At 41.4% G+C, this 17,563-nt stretch overlaps 1 protein-coding gene across 18 annotated transcripts in view; it reads right to left on the bottom strand.

The window, feature by feature from the left end:
* Nucleotides 1-17,563, bottom strand: part of MYCBP2 (MYC binding protein 2) — a 304,426-nt gene that overhangs the window by 72,392 nt on the left and 214,471 nt on the right. For 17 of the 18 annotated variants that reach the window (XM_089680411.1, XM_089680398.1, XM_089680410.1 and 14 more), the window contains 3 exons: nt 8,969-9,193; nt 8,226-8,358; nt 2,285-2,407 (listed from right to left, as the gene is read on the bottom strand). In XM_089680411.1, the coding sequence (XP_089536537.1) occupies nt 2,285-2,407; nt 8,226-8,358; nt 8,969-9,193 (481 nt within the window). The remainder of the gene's footprint in view (nt 1-2,284; nt 2,408-8,225; nt 8,359-8,968; nt 9,194-17,563) is intronic. The other variant, XM_089680407.1, reaches the window with a different exon arrangement.

A 17,563-nucleotide genomic window follows, 5' to 3' on the forward strand; every position in this document is an offset into this window, starting at 1 on the left:
GAGACACCAGCAGAGACTGGTCTATATTACAAGAAACTCCGAAACAAAGGCATAGTGTAGGAGGTATTTCATGGCGCATTACTGCACAGATCTGGAAAAAATACACAGACTCAAACAAAAATACGCATGGCTTTTGTATTTAGCCCATATTTCAGCTTCAGACTACTAAATAAACGGCATGACCTAATGGTATTTAAATACTGACAACTGTTGTAAACCACTGCATGCAACTACAACCTAGCTTTCGAAAACCAAGCCATGACTATACCGCTTGCATAGATTACAATGTGGGCGCAGAAGGGCTACAATTTGGTTAATCTATGGTTATGTAAACTGAACTGGCATAATCAGTTTCCAGCACTGCAAAGCTAGAACCACCATTACACAACCGTTCAGAAAAAACATGGCACATGTATGGGATTTACCTCAATTGCAACTTATATACGTTACATTTGCCAACATAATTGCCTCTGCTACTAACAAGTCATATAAAGCTTTAGCTGTGTTTTAATTCTACTTGTTCACAGGTAAAACTACTATAAGCAATTAGTCAAAAAAATATTTCTTCTGATACATAATTAAATTGAGGCACATTGTCCTGTAATCTTACGTGTAATAGAGCAATAATTTTTAAACCCGAGTGATCCTGGTAACAAAAGAACACACACACAGGAAAAAACAAAACAAAAACAATGCTGTATATGTTAGGAATTAAGAGACATTACATGAAATCAAGAAAGGCATTTCCATTTTACAAAGTAAATACAAAAATGAGATGATACACTGATTTGTTTAAATCAATAGCAGCACGTCTTACATGGTTCCCCATTTTATTGAATGCTGGTGCTTTTTGTTAAGGTCTCAGACATACAGCACAAAAGCACATTCTGTGCCACTCAATGACAGAGTGAAGCTTGGACTGAATACAGCTCATCTACTCGAAAGAGTTTCACTTGAGTGACAGCTTCAGAATCCCTGGGCTGAGGACATCATATCCAAGATGGCTGTGTCCAACAAGAGCCTCAGGGCTTGTGGATGTTGACACAAGAGAAACTTAATCAAGTAAACATGTATAAAATACAATAAATGCACATATCTTGTGGCAATAAATATAAATTGTTGGCAAAAACATTGCTGGTGATCCTGGCTGAGGTTTGCTTATGATTTTGCAGTAAAAAGGTGGTTTCCTCTTTGGACACGCACCATGCTGTATGTCTCTAGGAAGTACCATTTGAAATGTACATGGGAACAGCCATATTTGCTCATTACATATGTAGGCTCAGCTTCTTCACCTTCAGGCTCCAAATTAATTTGGTTTACTTCTCAATCTCACTATAAGCTATAAATTGCAAATTTGCTATAAAAAAAAAAATGCACTTTGCATTAATTATCTTAACAGCTGTAAGCAGGAGCCTGGAAAAAATAAATTAAAAGGTCCCTTTACCAGCTAATATACAAATATTTATATATAATAGTATAACAAAATAATAGTATTTGACAAATTATTAAATTAAACTTAAAAAAAAAAAAATTTACTCACTGGAAACACACACAAACCAAAACCTGGGAAAAGATTTTACCCGTGTATAGTGCTCTAGAGTTACTATATCATTCCATCTAGATCAGTATAAGGGCTCATGCACACTGAGCTTAAAAACTACTGCTTTTACAGGCATTTGACTTTTTTTCTGCCTGTAAACACACCTCTTTGTTAGCCTATGTGTCCATGCAAACATAGGCGTTCACAGGCAGAAAAGAAAACCAATCACCAGCATATTCAGGAGAGGAGCTTTTGGGCAGAAAACCACTTGACATGGCAATGTGTGCAAAGTGTCCACAACCAGATGTTTTTAGAGCTTGACAGTTCATGCATTCATTCCAATGGCCAGAATAAATATTCTGGCCAATGAAATCCATTGACACACAAACGTTTGATGCATAAAACACACCTAAGCACGTGTGCAACGTGCAAACGTGGCTTTAGACCTTTTTAAAGCAACTTTGCTTCAGTCAGGAGAAATGTTGTTCAGGGGAGTTGAGCAAACTCTCAGTGTGCATGAGCCCTAACGGTGGTCCCATGGGCATTACAGGCACAAAGACAGATTCAGTTATTCATGGCAATATATTCAAAAGTCAAAATTGTGTTAAACTGGGGTTTAGGAGAAGGTTGAAGAATACAGAAATCACACTCAAAAGAATGCAACAGCACATTATACAAAATAAATATTGAATCAAAATCAATGGACAACCAAAGAGACCCAACAAAAAAATAAAAAAACCATACCTTTATTATTTCCAAGGCCATAGTCAAATCCAGGAACAATGTTTCCACTTGCAGTACGACGGAAAATCTGAATGGAAAACGGGCTAGGAGGTGGAGTCTGCGAACCCTGCTCTACAACTTGCTCTGTGTATTAGAATGCAAAAAAGTACATTTCAGTATTTTAATTCTCAATTTGACAGCCTATATCAATAAAGCACAGCTCCACAGGAACACAAAGGACAAGATTCGAGGACACAAAAAATCCTTCAAAGCCTGGATTACCGCTTAATTATACTGCGGTTTACCAACCAGGAATGTACTGGGTGTTCCAAGCAGTCTTCTATGGTAAATCAGATTCTGTCTAGCTTGGCTTCCTTGTGTCCCCATCTACATTATGCTGTTTGGTTGGTGACAATTCAGTACTATATTTGTGCTACAATAGTGTATTTGTAACAACTACGGAGTTATTGTTCTCTAGTATAAAGATAAACTAGTGTTGCACTTCATCACCTCCCTGAAGTTTTGCATGAAAGCAGTCATCTTTCTGCACTGTCAGTAGGAACAGGAAAAACAACATTAATGTGTCAAAAAAAAAAAAAAAAAAAAAAAGGAAGGAAGGACTATGGTAAACATTTTTCATGTCCATCCTGAAAAAGTTTACCTTCCTCCTTTAGGGCCAGTTCACACCACAAACACAGCAAACGCATTCCAGGTGCATTTTTCTTACATTTCATACCACACTACTCTGTTTCGGCGTGTTTTTTTAATGCATTTTGCTATGTTCCAGTATAGCTCTGTGCAGAACAAAATGCAGCATGTTCTACTTTTTTTTCTTCTGCACTGGAAATGACTACACTAGTGTGAACCATGGCCATTGGAATACGTGGAAAACAATCTGCATGCACTGGACTGCATCTGGTGTGAACCAGCCCTCAAACATCAAACTTGGGACTATTTTCTCCTCTCTTTCTTCAACTTAAATAAGGACATGTGTGTTCTGGTGCATTTTACTGCGTTCCAGTACAGTTCAATGCCAGAAAAAAAAAAAAAGTAGAACATGCTGCATTTTTTCTGAACACACTGGAACTGACCGCACTGGTGTAAACTATGCCATTGGAAACAAGTAACCTACTATCAATGCATGTTTGATGGAGAAAAAAAAACCCTGCACTGGACTGCATGTGGTGTGAACTGGCCCTTAAAGTTATGGATAAAATACGGACTGTATTCATGCAATTAAGAAATACTTTCCCTATCTTAGGGATGCCAAGATAATGGCTCATTCACACCAGCAGCTGCACATTGCATTTATAAGCACTTTCATAAAACACAACTTAAGTGCATTGGTGAAACTTAGTACCACTCATTCTGAATGGCACCCTGCTAGGAGTGTGTGTTGCCATGCAGAGCAACATCTGACAATGCACTAAAATGCATTGTGGTGTACTGAAAAAAAAAAAAAAAAAATTGAGCATACACCATCTTAACGTTAGTACGCTGCACTGCAAAGCACATACATCAGCAAAAGGTGTGTTGAGTTGCCAATCAAATGAAGGCCACAGAATAGCACCAATACATGGGAAGTGCTAGAGCATAATGATAGGTACCGTGTAACCCAAAAAATCTTTTTTGAAGGTTCTTAGATCATAAACCTGACAAAAGATGAAAAATATGTTGGAGAGCAAGGATTGTGATTTTCAGATGCTACTGTTACATTAAAGTGGTTGTAAACCCTTAGCTATACCCAGTGAATTGACTTGCTTTCAGGTGATGCACAGAAATGAAATAAACCCTCCTATATAAGTTGTACTTGTTCATCTCCAGCCCTCTCCTCTACACTGTTCAAAGCGCAGAATTTATACAGTTTTTCAGAGTTCAGAAAAAGGGAGGAGTGGGGAGCTGAAAGTACACTCTGCAGAGCTCAATGAGGAGAGTTCTGAGAGCTGATTGGAGGGACGAAAATACACCCCTCCACCCAGCTCACAGGAACAGGGCTGAGGCTGTCAATCTGCTGGAAGTCCCTCCCCTGTCTTTTCTCTTTGTGCCAGGGAAAAACGTGCCATAAGTGATTCATGCTGATAGAGGAATGAGGCAGCAGACAGAAATCACACTTCGTGCTCTTAATTGAGACAAGTACACACTATATAGGGATATGCTTTATTCATATTTCATGTCTGAGGTTTACAAGCACTTTAAGCAATAAGACCAGTTATGATGTTCTTTAAAAAAATAAAAATAAAAGCTATGTGCACTACAGGCAGTCCCAGAGTTAGGAACAAGATATGTTCTGTAGGTTTATTCTTAAACTGATGCATGTATGTATGTATGTATGTATGTATGTATGTATGTATGTACGTACGAACAAACGAACAGGTACATTTTTTTTATTAACTGCAGCCAAAAAATTTTAAATTTTTCTTTTGAATAGCATGGGGAAGGGTTAACAGCCCCAAAATGCTTGTTTTGCTGTTTGTATTCCTGTTCAGAAGATGTCACCTTACTTTGTTTCTGTGACAACTGGATTTTAAAAATTTTGGGTTGTCGTGGAAACAAGGATTGGTGATAAACCTTCAGTGGAGATACCTTTTTCCAATGATAACTCTTACAGGAGTGAATTTCCCTTCCCAAGGATAGATTTCCCTTTAGTTCCGGTTTCTCCCTCTGTTCTTAACTCGAATGTTCATAACTCAGCAACTGCCTGTATTAAGTATAGGTGTACACCGATCTACTGTAAACCTCTTGCCAAGAAAATATCTTTATCTGACCGGTTGCATTTATTGTACTGTGCTGCCATCTATAGTTTGCAGGCAGAAATTTTTCCCTCATGGAAACGGATTTAGGGCACATATGAGAATGGCTACAACCTCCAAAATAGGCTTGCACCTAAAGCTGCAAGGAGAGCTTTACCATGGGACAATATAACGCTTCACTATGAAAGAACATAAAAAAATCTAGAAACCCTTTTCCTGTGATTTCTCAATTTGTGTAACTTAGTGTATCCCTGCTGCATACAGACTGTTGTCAATGTTCATACCGTAGGAAAAGATAGATTACATGTATGTATACATATTTGTAGCACTCTGTCTTATATTGTTCATTAAAACTGTAAGCAGTTTGAATACAGGTTATTCTTGTTTAGTTTAAGAACATAATACATAACTACAATCCCCATGAGGCATTGCAAGATTGACCGTTACACAATCATGGCTCCCAAAGGCAGAGGCATGATGGGACTTGTAGTTTGGAAACAGCTGGAGGGCCACCAGTTTGACACCCCTGCTCTTTATTTTTCATAACAATTGGTTCCAACACTGATTGCAAGTGTATCACTATATGTCATATACAGTAATGGGCACGTCTCCTTTGGTCTCTCAATCTGGCCAATAGTCGCTATGTATATTATGACCCCCCTCAGTGCTCTGACTGTGTCTATCATATGCGATTAATTAGTATACTCAGCCTGTCAATGTTGTTTATAACTGGTTTTGTTTGATTACTGTTATCGAGGTATCAAGCAATTCACCAACTGTAGGCAAAAAAAAACAAACAAAAAAAAGATAGAAAGAAGGCAGGACCAGGATACAGGACCCCTCACAGCCCAAACAACATCTAGACCAGTGGTGTCAAACTGGTGGCCCTCCAGCTGTTGCAAAACTACAAGTCAAATTCAACATAGCTTTTGCAACCAAGAACAGGAGGGTGATCTTTCCTTGATGTAATATGACAGGAAATACAGCACTCACAATATTACACTCATTGACCTGTACTCAGTCTCACTGTGTTAGCCCATTCTGTAGCAAAAACCTACAGAAAGAGAGAATAAAAAGGCACCCAGCGATGTGCACGTGCTTGGTCCAATTGCTACAGGGGAGTCTGGAAGGTCACTTCCAGGCTATCCCTCAAGGTCCACTCATTGCCCAGCCAGAGTATTCCAGAGAGGAGTCTGGATTGCAAACAAAACATGGAAGAAAAAAAAATAAATAAATAAAAAAAACAAAAAACAAAAACAGTCTGACACAGCAGAGCTGAAGAAAAGATGTCCATCCCTCAAAGACATTCTAGTAGTAGAAAAGGTTATCCTAGAGTGCCCCTACAGTTTTGTTTGCCAGTGTACAAACCACCTGCAGATGGCAGTATAGCCCAAAGGTTAACCACTTCCAGACCGGACACTTTTACCCCCTTCCTGACCAGGGCAATTTTCAGCTTTCAGCGCCATCACACTTTGAATGACAATTGCACGGTCATGCAACACTGTACCCAAATGAATTTTTTACCATTTTTTTGAGACAGATAAAGCTTTATTTTGGTGGTATTTATTCACCGCTGGGATTTTAATTTTTTTTGCTATGTAAATGAAAAAGTCCAAACATTTTTTAAAAAAAAGTGTTTTTTTAAAAAAAATTTGCAAATAAATAATATTTCATCATACATCTTGGCCAAAATGTATTCAGTTATCTTTTTAGTAGAAAAAAAAAATCCAAATTAGTTTATAACCAAAAATTAGAATTTTTAAACATTTTTTTTACATTTTTATTTTTTTTTACATACTGTCACCCTAGCAGTACAGTGTCACCATGGTGGCACTGTACTACTTGTGGGGGGTGATGAAGATTTTTTTTTTTTTTACACCGATTGCTTTTACATCCTATATGGGTGTAAAAGCAATCATTTCTCCTTCTCTCTAGCTGCATTCTTGCACTCACTGAGAAGTACTGAGTGAGCTGTGATTGGTCACAGCTTGTCACATGGTACAAGGCTGTTGTGAATAGCCTTGTACCATGTGACCTCTGTGATCATTCACAGATTTCACACGTAGTAAGCAATGATGTCACAAGTGACATCTTGCTTACTACTTTGCATGTGATCACTGAGTGGCCAATCAGTGATCACATGATCGGGACCTCGTACAGAGGTCCCGTCCGACGATCGGTGTTTCACTGTGTCCGGAGGACACAGTGGGCACCGGATCGCGTTGCTGCGCGCTTCCAGGGAGCGCGCACAAGCAGGGTGCGGGGAGGCCGTTTATAAACGGCCACCCGAACCTGTAGTGCCACCGTCCGGCCGTTTATATGCAATGGTCGGTCGGGAAGTGGTTAAAGACTGTCCCTCAATGGACAAAAAAAAATAATTATATTTTCCGCTTCCTAAAGCATCAACAAAGTTATCAAAAGCAAAAACGGAGTACATATACAAGTGTTTCAGTATTAATTACATGGCTGAAGAATTCTTTGATTTATAGGTTTGTACATTTAATGGCGGGGCACACTATGATTGGATTACTTTTGGGAAATGTGTACACATTGCACTGGATAATTTAAGCACCATGCTTTGGACATTAGAGGCTGTTATGGTTTATTTTCCTGATGTTAGAGCAATTAGCTAATTCTAGTAAATGAAATGCCCACTAAGCAATGGATGGGCAAAAAATAAATTATATTGCTGCTGGCACCTAGCTTTAGGCAAGGCTATGGATAGTGACCTTGCATGGTAATTTTATATGCTCCTACACTGTAAAATTGAAATTTAATATGAAGTGCCTTTTATAATAATGTGTATAAAACACTAATACATATATACAATGAACATACAGACACGTATACTGTTAGCTGAATGAAACTATAAAAAAAAATACAAGTTAAGCAGGTAAATATTAGATGTGCCAACAGTAGATTTTTTGAACTCCCCATTATTCCTAGTCTGTCTGGCAGTGAAAAATGTTCCTAATCAAGTCTTTTGACCATTTATAAAAATGGTATGAGAGATGTCAGAATAGTATCGAAGATGTTTTGTGTTTTCGCTCATTAGTGAATATTCAAACAAGAGAATGTTTCCAAACAAGGTGCTGAGCTAAAGCTCTCGGACTACCACTGAAACACAAAAAATAAAACCGAAGGGTGTGGGTGTTTAGGCACAAGTTAGAGTATGAAATAATTTAATTGCTATTAGAGTTACATATACTTGCCATCTTCATGACGGAGATATTGATTGCCTCCAGCATCTCTAGCCAAGGACCAAGCCTCACCCTCATCATTCTCACAGAATTCTACCATGCTGTTTTTATCCAACTGTACCCATGTACCTTCAGAACTGACCACCTAGCACAAGAATAGAGATCACAACATTCATGCAGATCTTAACATTATTGGGTGGATCAAAAAACAAAAATGGCTGCATGCTACAATACTCATAGAAATGTATGGCCTTTCCAGCATGACACAAGGTTAAAATAAAGTTAAAGTATACACATCTCAAAATTATCAGGATTCAAAACAGCCAACAGAGAAAATACGTCTAGCAAATAATGACAAGCACAGCAGGAAATGGTTCAGATTTGTAATAAGGCATTCACAAACTCCAAAGGGTGGATTGAGAAATAGCATGACACACTACACCTTGAAGCATACTTTACACAAAGAAGCTCCAAAATTTACACTATCATTTTAAGAGCTAAAGAAAAACCAGAGCATACTTGGAATTCCATAAGTGATCATTGCTTTGGACAGCCTTCCAGCATAAACTCATTTGGTATCATTTGAGAAAAGCAACACAACTGTCCTATGAAAATGTGCAAGTTTAGCAATGCTATAATAGTATGCAAATAAAACAGTAAGGACATCTAAGGAAAGTAAAGCGTTGTTGCTTTGATATTTGCATGACATTAGAGGAGTTAAGCAAGTCATCAACTGTAGCTAGAAGAGTCCATACCTCGCCCACAGCCTTGACTTTGTTTCCCAGAACTAACATTCCAATTGGGATACCTCTTAGGTTTGGGCAGCTTCTGATGTTGTGACCAGAGGGCCCAGTCTTCACTACCTTGTAGAATCCAGGTCCGCCCCTGAGTACTGGGACGTCATGCTCTTGCATTGTCATTTCCTGTGTGCAACGCACATTGAAGTCTTTCAATAAATCTTCCGAATTTGCTACCTGCTCCTGACAGATAAAACAAAGCAGATCATCAATACTTCCGTTTATCTCTCTACTCGTTCAAATATAACCATTCATAAATGAACATGCATAACACGCTTCCAATTTCTGAGCCAATAAAAATACCAACCCACTGCTGAGCAAAAGAAAATGTAATATTCATGTATAAAGGCAGATTTCAATCCAAGTGTAACGTGGTCACCATGTAGCACCTTTTCCAGTAAAAAGGACTCATGCTTTCAGAGATAATCCACAATGCTGTAGAAAAAAAAAAACCCAGTACGGTGGATTGACCGTTCAGAAATGTTAGCACTCCAGGAGTCCAGAAATGATAGCACTCCAGGAGTCCAGTAAATGCCAAAGGCCTATTCCTAGATCCATGTAGCTTCCACTGCTGAAAATGTACATCTAGTGCCCAACAAATTTTTGTTAAGTGAGCACATGTTGCTTGATGCTTTAAAGCCCAACTCCAAAAGGAAAACACCATAAAGTCCTGTTTGGTATTAAAAAAAAAAAAAAAAAAAAAAAAAAAGTACCCAAATCTGTTGTAACATAAGCCTCCTACAACTCCATGTACTCCCTGACCTGACTTGTGGGTCAGCACTGCCCTGCACAATGTTGTCAGTTCTACCATACATAAATTAAGGCACGGAAAAGCAAAAGGCATAATCTCAGCATTTCTGCTCCATCTCCCAATCACAAAATGGGCTTGCAGTATAAAAAGCTTTAATGATTTTGTGTGAATCTTGTTTTACATTTTGTTTTGACTTTTTCTAAACTGAGACATTTTATTACTTATATGCAATTCTTATTAAATGAAACATTTAACATGTGGTGTGTCCATGGTAATGGTGTAACTGAAGTTACAAAAAGCACAGTGAATATAGTTTGTGCGAGACACATTTAAACTGTGCAATTTAGGTTTCAGCCTAGGTTTCCCCTTTAACTGCTTCATAGTCTGCAATGAGGTGTAGGACCTGGCTATGCGATCAGGCTGGGGCAGATCAAAGATTGCCCAATTGAAATGGCAATTCCTTTCAAAAGGAAACATTTAAAACATATTTTTCCAAGTGCCTGGAGTTTAACTTTCAAAGTAGTAATTTATCTGAACTGCACTTCAGGGATTTGCACTCCTCTTTACTACACCAGCGGCAAACAGACACCTTCCATACAGTGAAAAGGTTTTTTTCAGGAATTTACTTTTGCATTCACAAAAATGCTAATGTTATGTTGTAGCATTAATATCACGAAAATTAAACATGCAACTCTGTATACTGCAATCTTAAAGTAATTTTAACCTCAATCAAGCTATACAAACATGAGGAAACCATCAGATATTCAGACTTTTGTGTGTGCTAGCATGCTAATCTAATGATCAGGTCATATCTGAATAAATTGGCACCAATTTATCTAAGCTTAACATGCATAAAAAAGGAATCCGCCCAAGGTTTCTGTATCCTATCTTCTCAAAAGCTTGGTGGTTGAAGCTCATCTGATTTGTTGACTTTCGTTCTATACACCATCATATAATGGAGCTATAATGTGTAGGTTTTACAACGCTGACTTCATGTATGGACAGCCACTGTCACGTGCCACGAAGGCTTTCCCCTCGCCCATCAGGCGCCACTAAGGCTTTCCCCTCGCCCATCAGGCGCCACTAAGGCTTTCCCCTCGCCCATCAGGCGCCACTAAGGCTTTCCCCTCGCCCATCAGGCGCCACTAAGGCTTTCCCCTCGCCCATCAGGCGCCACTAAGGCTTTCCCCTCGCCCATCAGGCGCCACTAAGGCTTTCCCCTCGCCCATCAGGCGCCACTAAGGCTTTCCCCTCGCCCATCAGGCGCCACTAAGGCTTTCCCCTCGCCCATCAGGCGCCACTAAGGCTTTCCCCTCGCCCATCAGGCGCCACTAAGGCTTTCCCCTCGCCCATCAGGCGCCACTAAGGCTTTCCCCTCGCCCATCAGGCGCCACTAAGGCTTTCCCCTCGCCCATCAGGCGCCACTAAGGCTTTCCCCTCGCCCATCAGGCGCCACTAAGGCTTTCCCCTCGCCCATCAGGCGCCACTAAGGCTTTCCCCTCGCCCATCAGGCGCCACTAAGGCTTTCCCCTCGCCCATCAGGCGCCACTAAGGCTTTCCCCTCGCCCATCAGGCGCCACTAAGGCTTTCCCCTCGCCCATCAGGCGCCACTAAGGCTTTCCCCTCGCCCATCAGGCGCCACTAAGGCTTTCCCCTCGCCCATCAGGCGCCACTAAGGCTTTCCCCTCGCCCATCAGGCGCCACTAAGGCTTTCCCCTCGCCCATCAGGCGCCACTAAGGCTTTCCCCTCGCCCATCAGGCGCCACTAAGGCTTTCCCCTCGCCCATCAGGCGCCACTAAGGCTTTCCCCTCGCCCATCAGGCGCCACTAAGGCTTTCCCCTCGCCCATCAGGCGCCACTAAGGCTTTCCCCTCGCCCATCAGGCGCCACTAAGGCTTTCCCCTCGCCCATCAGGCGCCACTAAGGCTTTCCCCTCGCCCATCAGGCGCCACTAAGGCTTTCCCCTCGCCCATCAGGCGCCACTAAGGCTTTCCCCTCGCCCATCAGGCGCCACTAAGGCTTTCCCCTCGCCCATCAGGCGCCACTAAGGCTTTCCCCTCGCCCATCAGGCGCCACTAAGGCTTTCCCCTCGCCCATCAGGCGCCACTAAGGCTTTCCCCTCGCCCATCAGGCGCCACTAAGGCTTTCCCCTCGCCCATCAGGCGCCACTAAGGCTTTCCCCTCGCCCATCAGGCGCCACTAAGGCTTTCCCCTCGCCCATCAGGCGCCACTAAGGCTTTCCCCTCGCCCATCAGGCGCCACTAAGGCTTTCCCCTCGCCCATCAGGCGCCACTAAGGCTTTCCCCTCGCCCATCAGGCGCCACTAAGGCTTTCCCCTCGCCCATCAGGCGCCACTAAGGCTTTCCCCTCGCCCATCAGGCGCCACTAAGGCTTTCCCCTCGCCCATCAGGCGCCACTAAGGCTTTCCCCTCGCCCATCAGGCGCCACTAAGGCTTTCCCCTCGCCCATCAGGCGCCACTAAGGCTTTCCCCTCGCCCATCAGGCGCCACTAAGGCTTTCCCCTCGCCCATCAGGCGCCACTAAGGCTTTCCCCTCGCCCATCAGGCGCCACTAAGGCTTTCCCCTCGCCCATCAGGCGCCACTAAGGCTTTCCCCTCGCCCATCACGCGCCACTAAGGCTTTCCCCTCGCCCATCAGGCGCCACTAAGGCTTTCCCCTCGCCCATCACGTGCCACTAAGGCTTTCCCCTCGCCCATCACGCGCCACTAAGGCTTTCCCCTCGCCCATTACTTGCCACTAAGGCTTTCCCCTCGCCCATCAGGCGCCACTAAGGCTTTCCCCTCGCCCATCAGGCGCCACTAAGGCTTTCCCCTCGCCAATCAGGCGCCACTAAGGCTTTCCCCTAGCCCATCAGGCGCCACTAAGGCTTTCCCCTCGCCCATCACGCTCCACTAAGGCTTTCCTGCTGAGATGAACCGAACTGTTACATTTTCCCTTATTGGAATCAGATCCCTATTTAAAAAGGGAAAACATTTTTCCTGCTTGCACATCAAGAAAAAGTTGATCACATGATGGTTCTAGCTTTACATAATATAAATATATATATATATATACACATACATATATATATACATATATATATATATACACATACATACATATACACACACATATACATATATATACACACACACACACATACACACTAATGAGGGCGTAGACAGTCACATTTTTCAACATGCAGTGAGGACATTGCATGCACTTGTGAGCATGTGTTTTTCAGTGACATACATAAAATGGTCATGATCAGGGACCAGAGAGAACCAGCCTTTATCATGAGACCTCCAGGCTTACTTCACAGAATACGCTCCACATATACATGTACAAGGACAAAATGGTAGCAATTAAGCAGCTGACAATTGTTTTCAAATAGATTCATAAACAAAAACATTAGGCTCCTCTCCAAGCCTATTATACATACATATTTTGATATAATTATTAATGACATTATCACTATAGTGTACCAGTTTTGAATATCCTTTGCAGGACATACATTATAAGATGGAAAAAATGCGAAAACATTTATGCTTTTATGTGTTTCAGGTAACTGACTACATAAACTGCCATAACATTTTCTATAAACAAAGATAATCATAGCAAAAAAAAAGAATCCTGGCATAAAATACAAACTATTCTATAATTTGTGTAAAACAGCAAGTAAAACTGTGCAAAGTGTAGTAGCTTATATCAAATTTCACCCAAAATTGTCATGTATGGTTTCTTTGGGCACTTGTTATTGTTCATATTAAAATAGTTCCCATAGTGTCCATTCACCCACAGTTATCAAGGTAACAAGACTGATGTATTAAAATCACACAAAGCAGAATTTACTCTTTATGGAGGAACAAAACAACTGGAACATAATTTGACCAAAACCTTAGGCAATAAGCAATAATATATATGGAAACTTTTCATTAACAAAAAGGCAAAAAAAAAAAAAATAATAAAATAAAAATATATCACTAGACAGCAGTGGGACATGATGAAACCAGCAAGCATTACTAAAATTGTTACTTAATGTGAAAAGCTGTCTTAGATTGAAATGAGTATCATCTAGAAAATTGCAGGAATTAAGGTATATGTAAAGGAAAAGAAAAAAAAAAAAAAAATACATGAAAGCTTTTTGTTTGTTGTTTTTTAATGACAAACATGCCATACTTACCTGCTCTGTGCAGTGGAGGCACAATCCTCATTGGGTCCCCCGGAAGCACTCCTAGCCCCTCCCTCCTGCCTAGTTCCCCCATAGCAAGTTGCTTGCTATGGGGGCACCTGAGCAGGCTCAGTCCCACCCCCCACTCAGCCCTCATTGACTGTATCAGCCAATGAGGAGGGAGATAACTGGGGGTGCCCAGGCCTTTGTGCACATTGCTGGATCAGGAAGGGGCTGAGGTACGTTTTGGGGGGGGGGGCGGGGCACAGCACACAGAAAGTCTTTTACCTTCATGCATAGAATGCATGAAGGTTAAAAAATAAAAAACCTTGAGCCTTTACAACTAAAGTTAATTAAAAAAAGCCCAGGTTAATTAAAAAAAAAAAAATGAGCAAAAAGGGACATGACCCAACATCAGTGTGATGTGTCTCTTGTGCTGCTCTCTTTTGCTTTAGGCGACATTTTTCCCCTCTTATGCCTTGCTAAATACAGCGGCAGGGGCTAATAGAACTTCAAGAGTGCCAGACTATTCCCACTCTGACTACATTAACGGAAGCTGTACTACAGATTCTATGAATTAAATAAGATCTACAAAAAGAGGGGGTGGACCTTTCAATCATCCTCCATTCAAAGTTCTTTCCACCCAGCATCCCCATTCAAAGACGTTTCTTTGAATGAAACGGACAGGCATAGATGTGCAGTCTTCATGAGTGCCTGTTACAGCTCCCTCAGTTTTTATTAAGCCTCCCTCACACTGGAAGATTATGGTGAAAGAGTGATGAGGCATTGGAGAAGGAAGATTTCACCTAAACAAGGAGACAGCAGCCCAAGGGACACATGACACAGACGGTAAATTATGGCTAGGTGGAAAACATTTCTCAGGAACCAGTTTATGTCAATTGGATCTCATCCGTTATTGCTGCAGGTACTTTAGAAGATACAAGTTGTATTACATTCCTTAGAGAAATTCACTAAAATAGAAATCTAGCATACCAAATGCATTAATCAAGCTGTAAAAAGGTCTTTTAGGTACACAAATCCCTGGATACATAGCTTCACAAAATCCCAGTCCAATAAGGGCATTCATCACAGATTGTCATACAGTTATTACTGAAAAGGATCTTTAAAAGGACTTTCAAAACTATGCGCAAAACTGGTGTTTTTGCAGGACAGCGTTTACAATGGGGATTTAACTAACAATGCCTCAAAACGTTCCCCTTATTTTCCTCATTATTTTTTACAAGCTATTAGTGATGCTACATTCACTTCTCTTACATATCTGATACGGTTTCAGCATATTCAAAACGGATACTTCAAAATCCATCTGTACAGTACTTTTCAAGTACTCGCAATCCCCAAAACCTGGGACTTTTGAATTCTATGGTGAACCACTACAAAATGGAAAAGATCAAACTAGGATTTTTACCATTTCTTTACCACAACATACTTTAAAGTGATACTAAAAAGGAGTAGTTTTTTTTTTTTAAACCTACTTACCTAGGTAGATGCAGCATTGGTCCAATGTTGCATCTGTCCCCCCACTGGCTCAAACGGTGAACTGAGCGATCACAGATTGCTGATAGCTCAGCTCTCCGTGAGCAGAGGAGCTGGTGACTGTCAGTCAACGAGCTTTGCCTGTCCTTCTTTAAATCCTCAATGTTGAAAGCAATTCTAAAGGTTTAGTTATTTTTTTGAGTAAAATAACATGTCTATACTTACCTACTGTGTGCAGTGGTTTTGCACAGAGCAGCCTAGATCCTTCTCTTCTCAGGTCTCCCGCAGGCCCTCCTGGCTCCTCCTGTCTGTTGGGTGCCCCCACAGCAAGCAGCTTGCTATAGGGGCACCCACTGCTCTGTGTGTCACTGGCTGCGATTGACAGCAGCAGGAGCCAATGGCTCCCGCTTGCTGTCTCAGTCAATGAGGAGGCAGAGACCCAGGACAGTCAAGGCTGTCATTCACATCGCTGGATCGCGATGAGGCTCAGGTAAGTATTGAGGGGGCTAAGGGAGCTGCAGCACACAGAAGGATGAACAGAATACATGAAGGTAAAAACCTTCAGCCTTTACAACCACTTTAAAAAATGTTATCCTAACATTTCATATTCCTGATGTGTACGCCGTACCAGTTACTCATGTTGAAAATTATCCAGTCCTCTTTGTATTTATTCCTTTGTGTGAAATATCTGGTGATCCTGCCAGTTTTCCTGCTTTCCTATTACAAAATGACCAAGCTAGGCATAGAAACACAACTCTTCCAATGAAAAATAAATAAATAATAATTAACCAGCTGCACTGAAATTTGTAAACTGCAGGTGTTGTGGTTAGAATTGTAACAAACAGTTTACTGGGGAATTTATTTATGCTCATTGTGTTAAGATGAAAAACCCAGATGGTCTAACACTACTATTAATATTCAAAATGTGCAAACTTTTTTTTTTGGTGACAGAAAAGTTGAAAAAGGTTTATAAAACCTTTGCATTGCAACAATTACAGTTGTGACTATTGGAGCACATCTCTACCAAATTTGCACAAATAATTCCGGGAATGTTTGCCTATTCTCAGTTTTAACAAACCCTTCTTAGACATCCAGACTGTTGGTCTTAATCCACTCCAGTGTAGCCTTGGCTGACTGTTAAAGGTAAATGAGCTGCTGGAAAATGACACCAGTCAGGTAAATCACAGAAAAAACAAGCAGGTTTTCTCTCTAACACAACCCTGTATTTGACTATCCATCTCACCCTCAATCCATTTCCTAGTCCCCATCAGTGAAATCAACATTGGAAATTTATGCTACCACCACCACAATGGTTCACTGTGGGTATGGCGTTTTCTAGGTGATAAACAGTGTTGGTTTTCCACCACATGAAACATTTTCCACTATTTAAAAAACAGGTTTAGTCTCAGAACAAAGAACTTTTTTTGTATGTTTAAGCTTTCATGGGGAAGTGATGGAAAAAGGCAGATGAAAGACAGTCTTGTGGAGCAAATTAATTATTGTGCTATAGATATATTCTCTCACTTCAGCTGTTAATCTCTGCAGCAGTACCACAGTCTCCGGGTATGTACCCTAAATCATGCCCTCAGTCACTCAGCAATAGTGGACAGCCCTCTCTAAACAACATTTGCAAACTCCCAGTAAAATCCTTTTGTAGGAGTCCGTTAAGGGACACACTCTGAAAGGAATGTTGTGCTCATCTAGGACTCAACTGAGGGACACATCTTTGTTAAACAAAGGATTATACTGTAGGAGGCAGCATAGCCCTAGGTTTCTTAACCACCTCCCGTCCAGCCAGACGGTGGCAGTGCAGGGGCGGGTGGCCATTTATAAACTGCCTCCCAGCCCCCTGCTTGGATACTCCAGACACAGTGGAACACCGATCATCGTACGGGACCTCTGTGCGAGGTCCCGATCACGTGATCACTGACTGGCCAATCAGTGATCACGTGATCACTGACTGGCCAATCAGTGATCACTGACTGGCCAATCAGTGATCACTGACTGGCCAATCAGTGATCACGTGATCACTGACTGGCCAATCAGTGATCACATGCAGAGTAGTAAGCAAGATGTCAGTTCTGAGATCATTGCTTACTACATGTGAAATCTGTGAATGATCACAGAGGTCACATGG

The sequence above is a fragment of the Staurois parvus genome, unplaced genomic scaffold, assembly GCF_062004578.1.
Source record: "Staurois parvus isolate SC_StPar_1 unplaced genomic scaffold, SC_StPar_1.0 ptg000243l, whole genome shotgun sequence".
NCBI lineage: Eukaryota > Metazoa > Chordata > Amphibia > Anura > Ranidae > Staurois > Staurois parvus.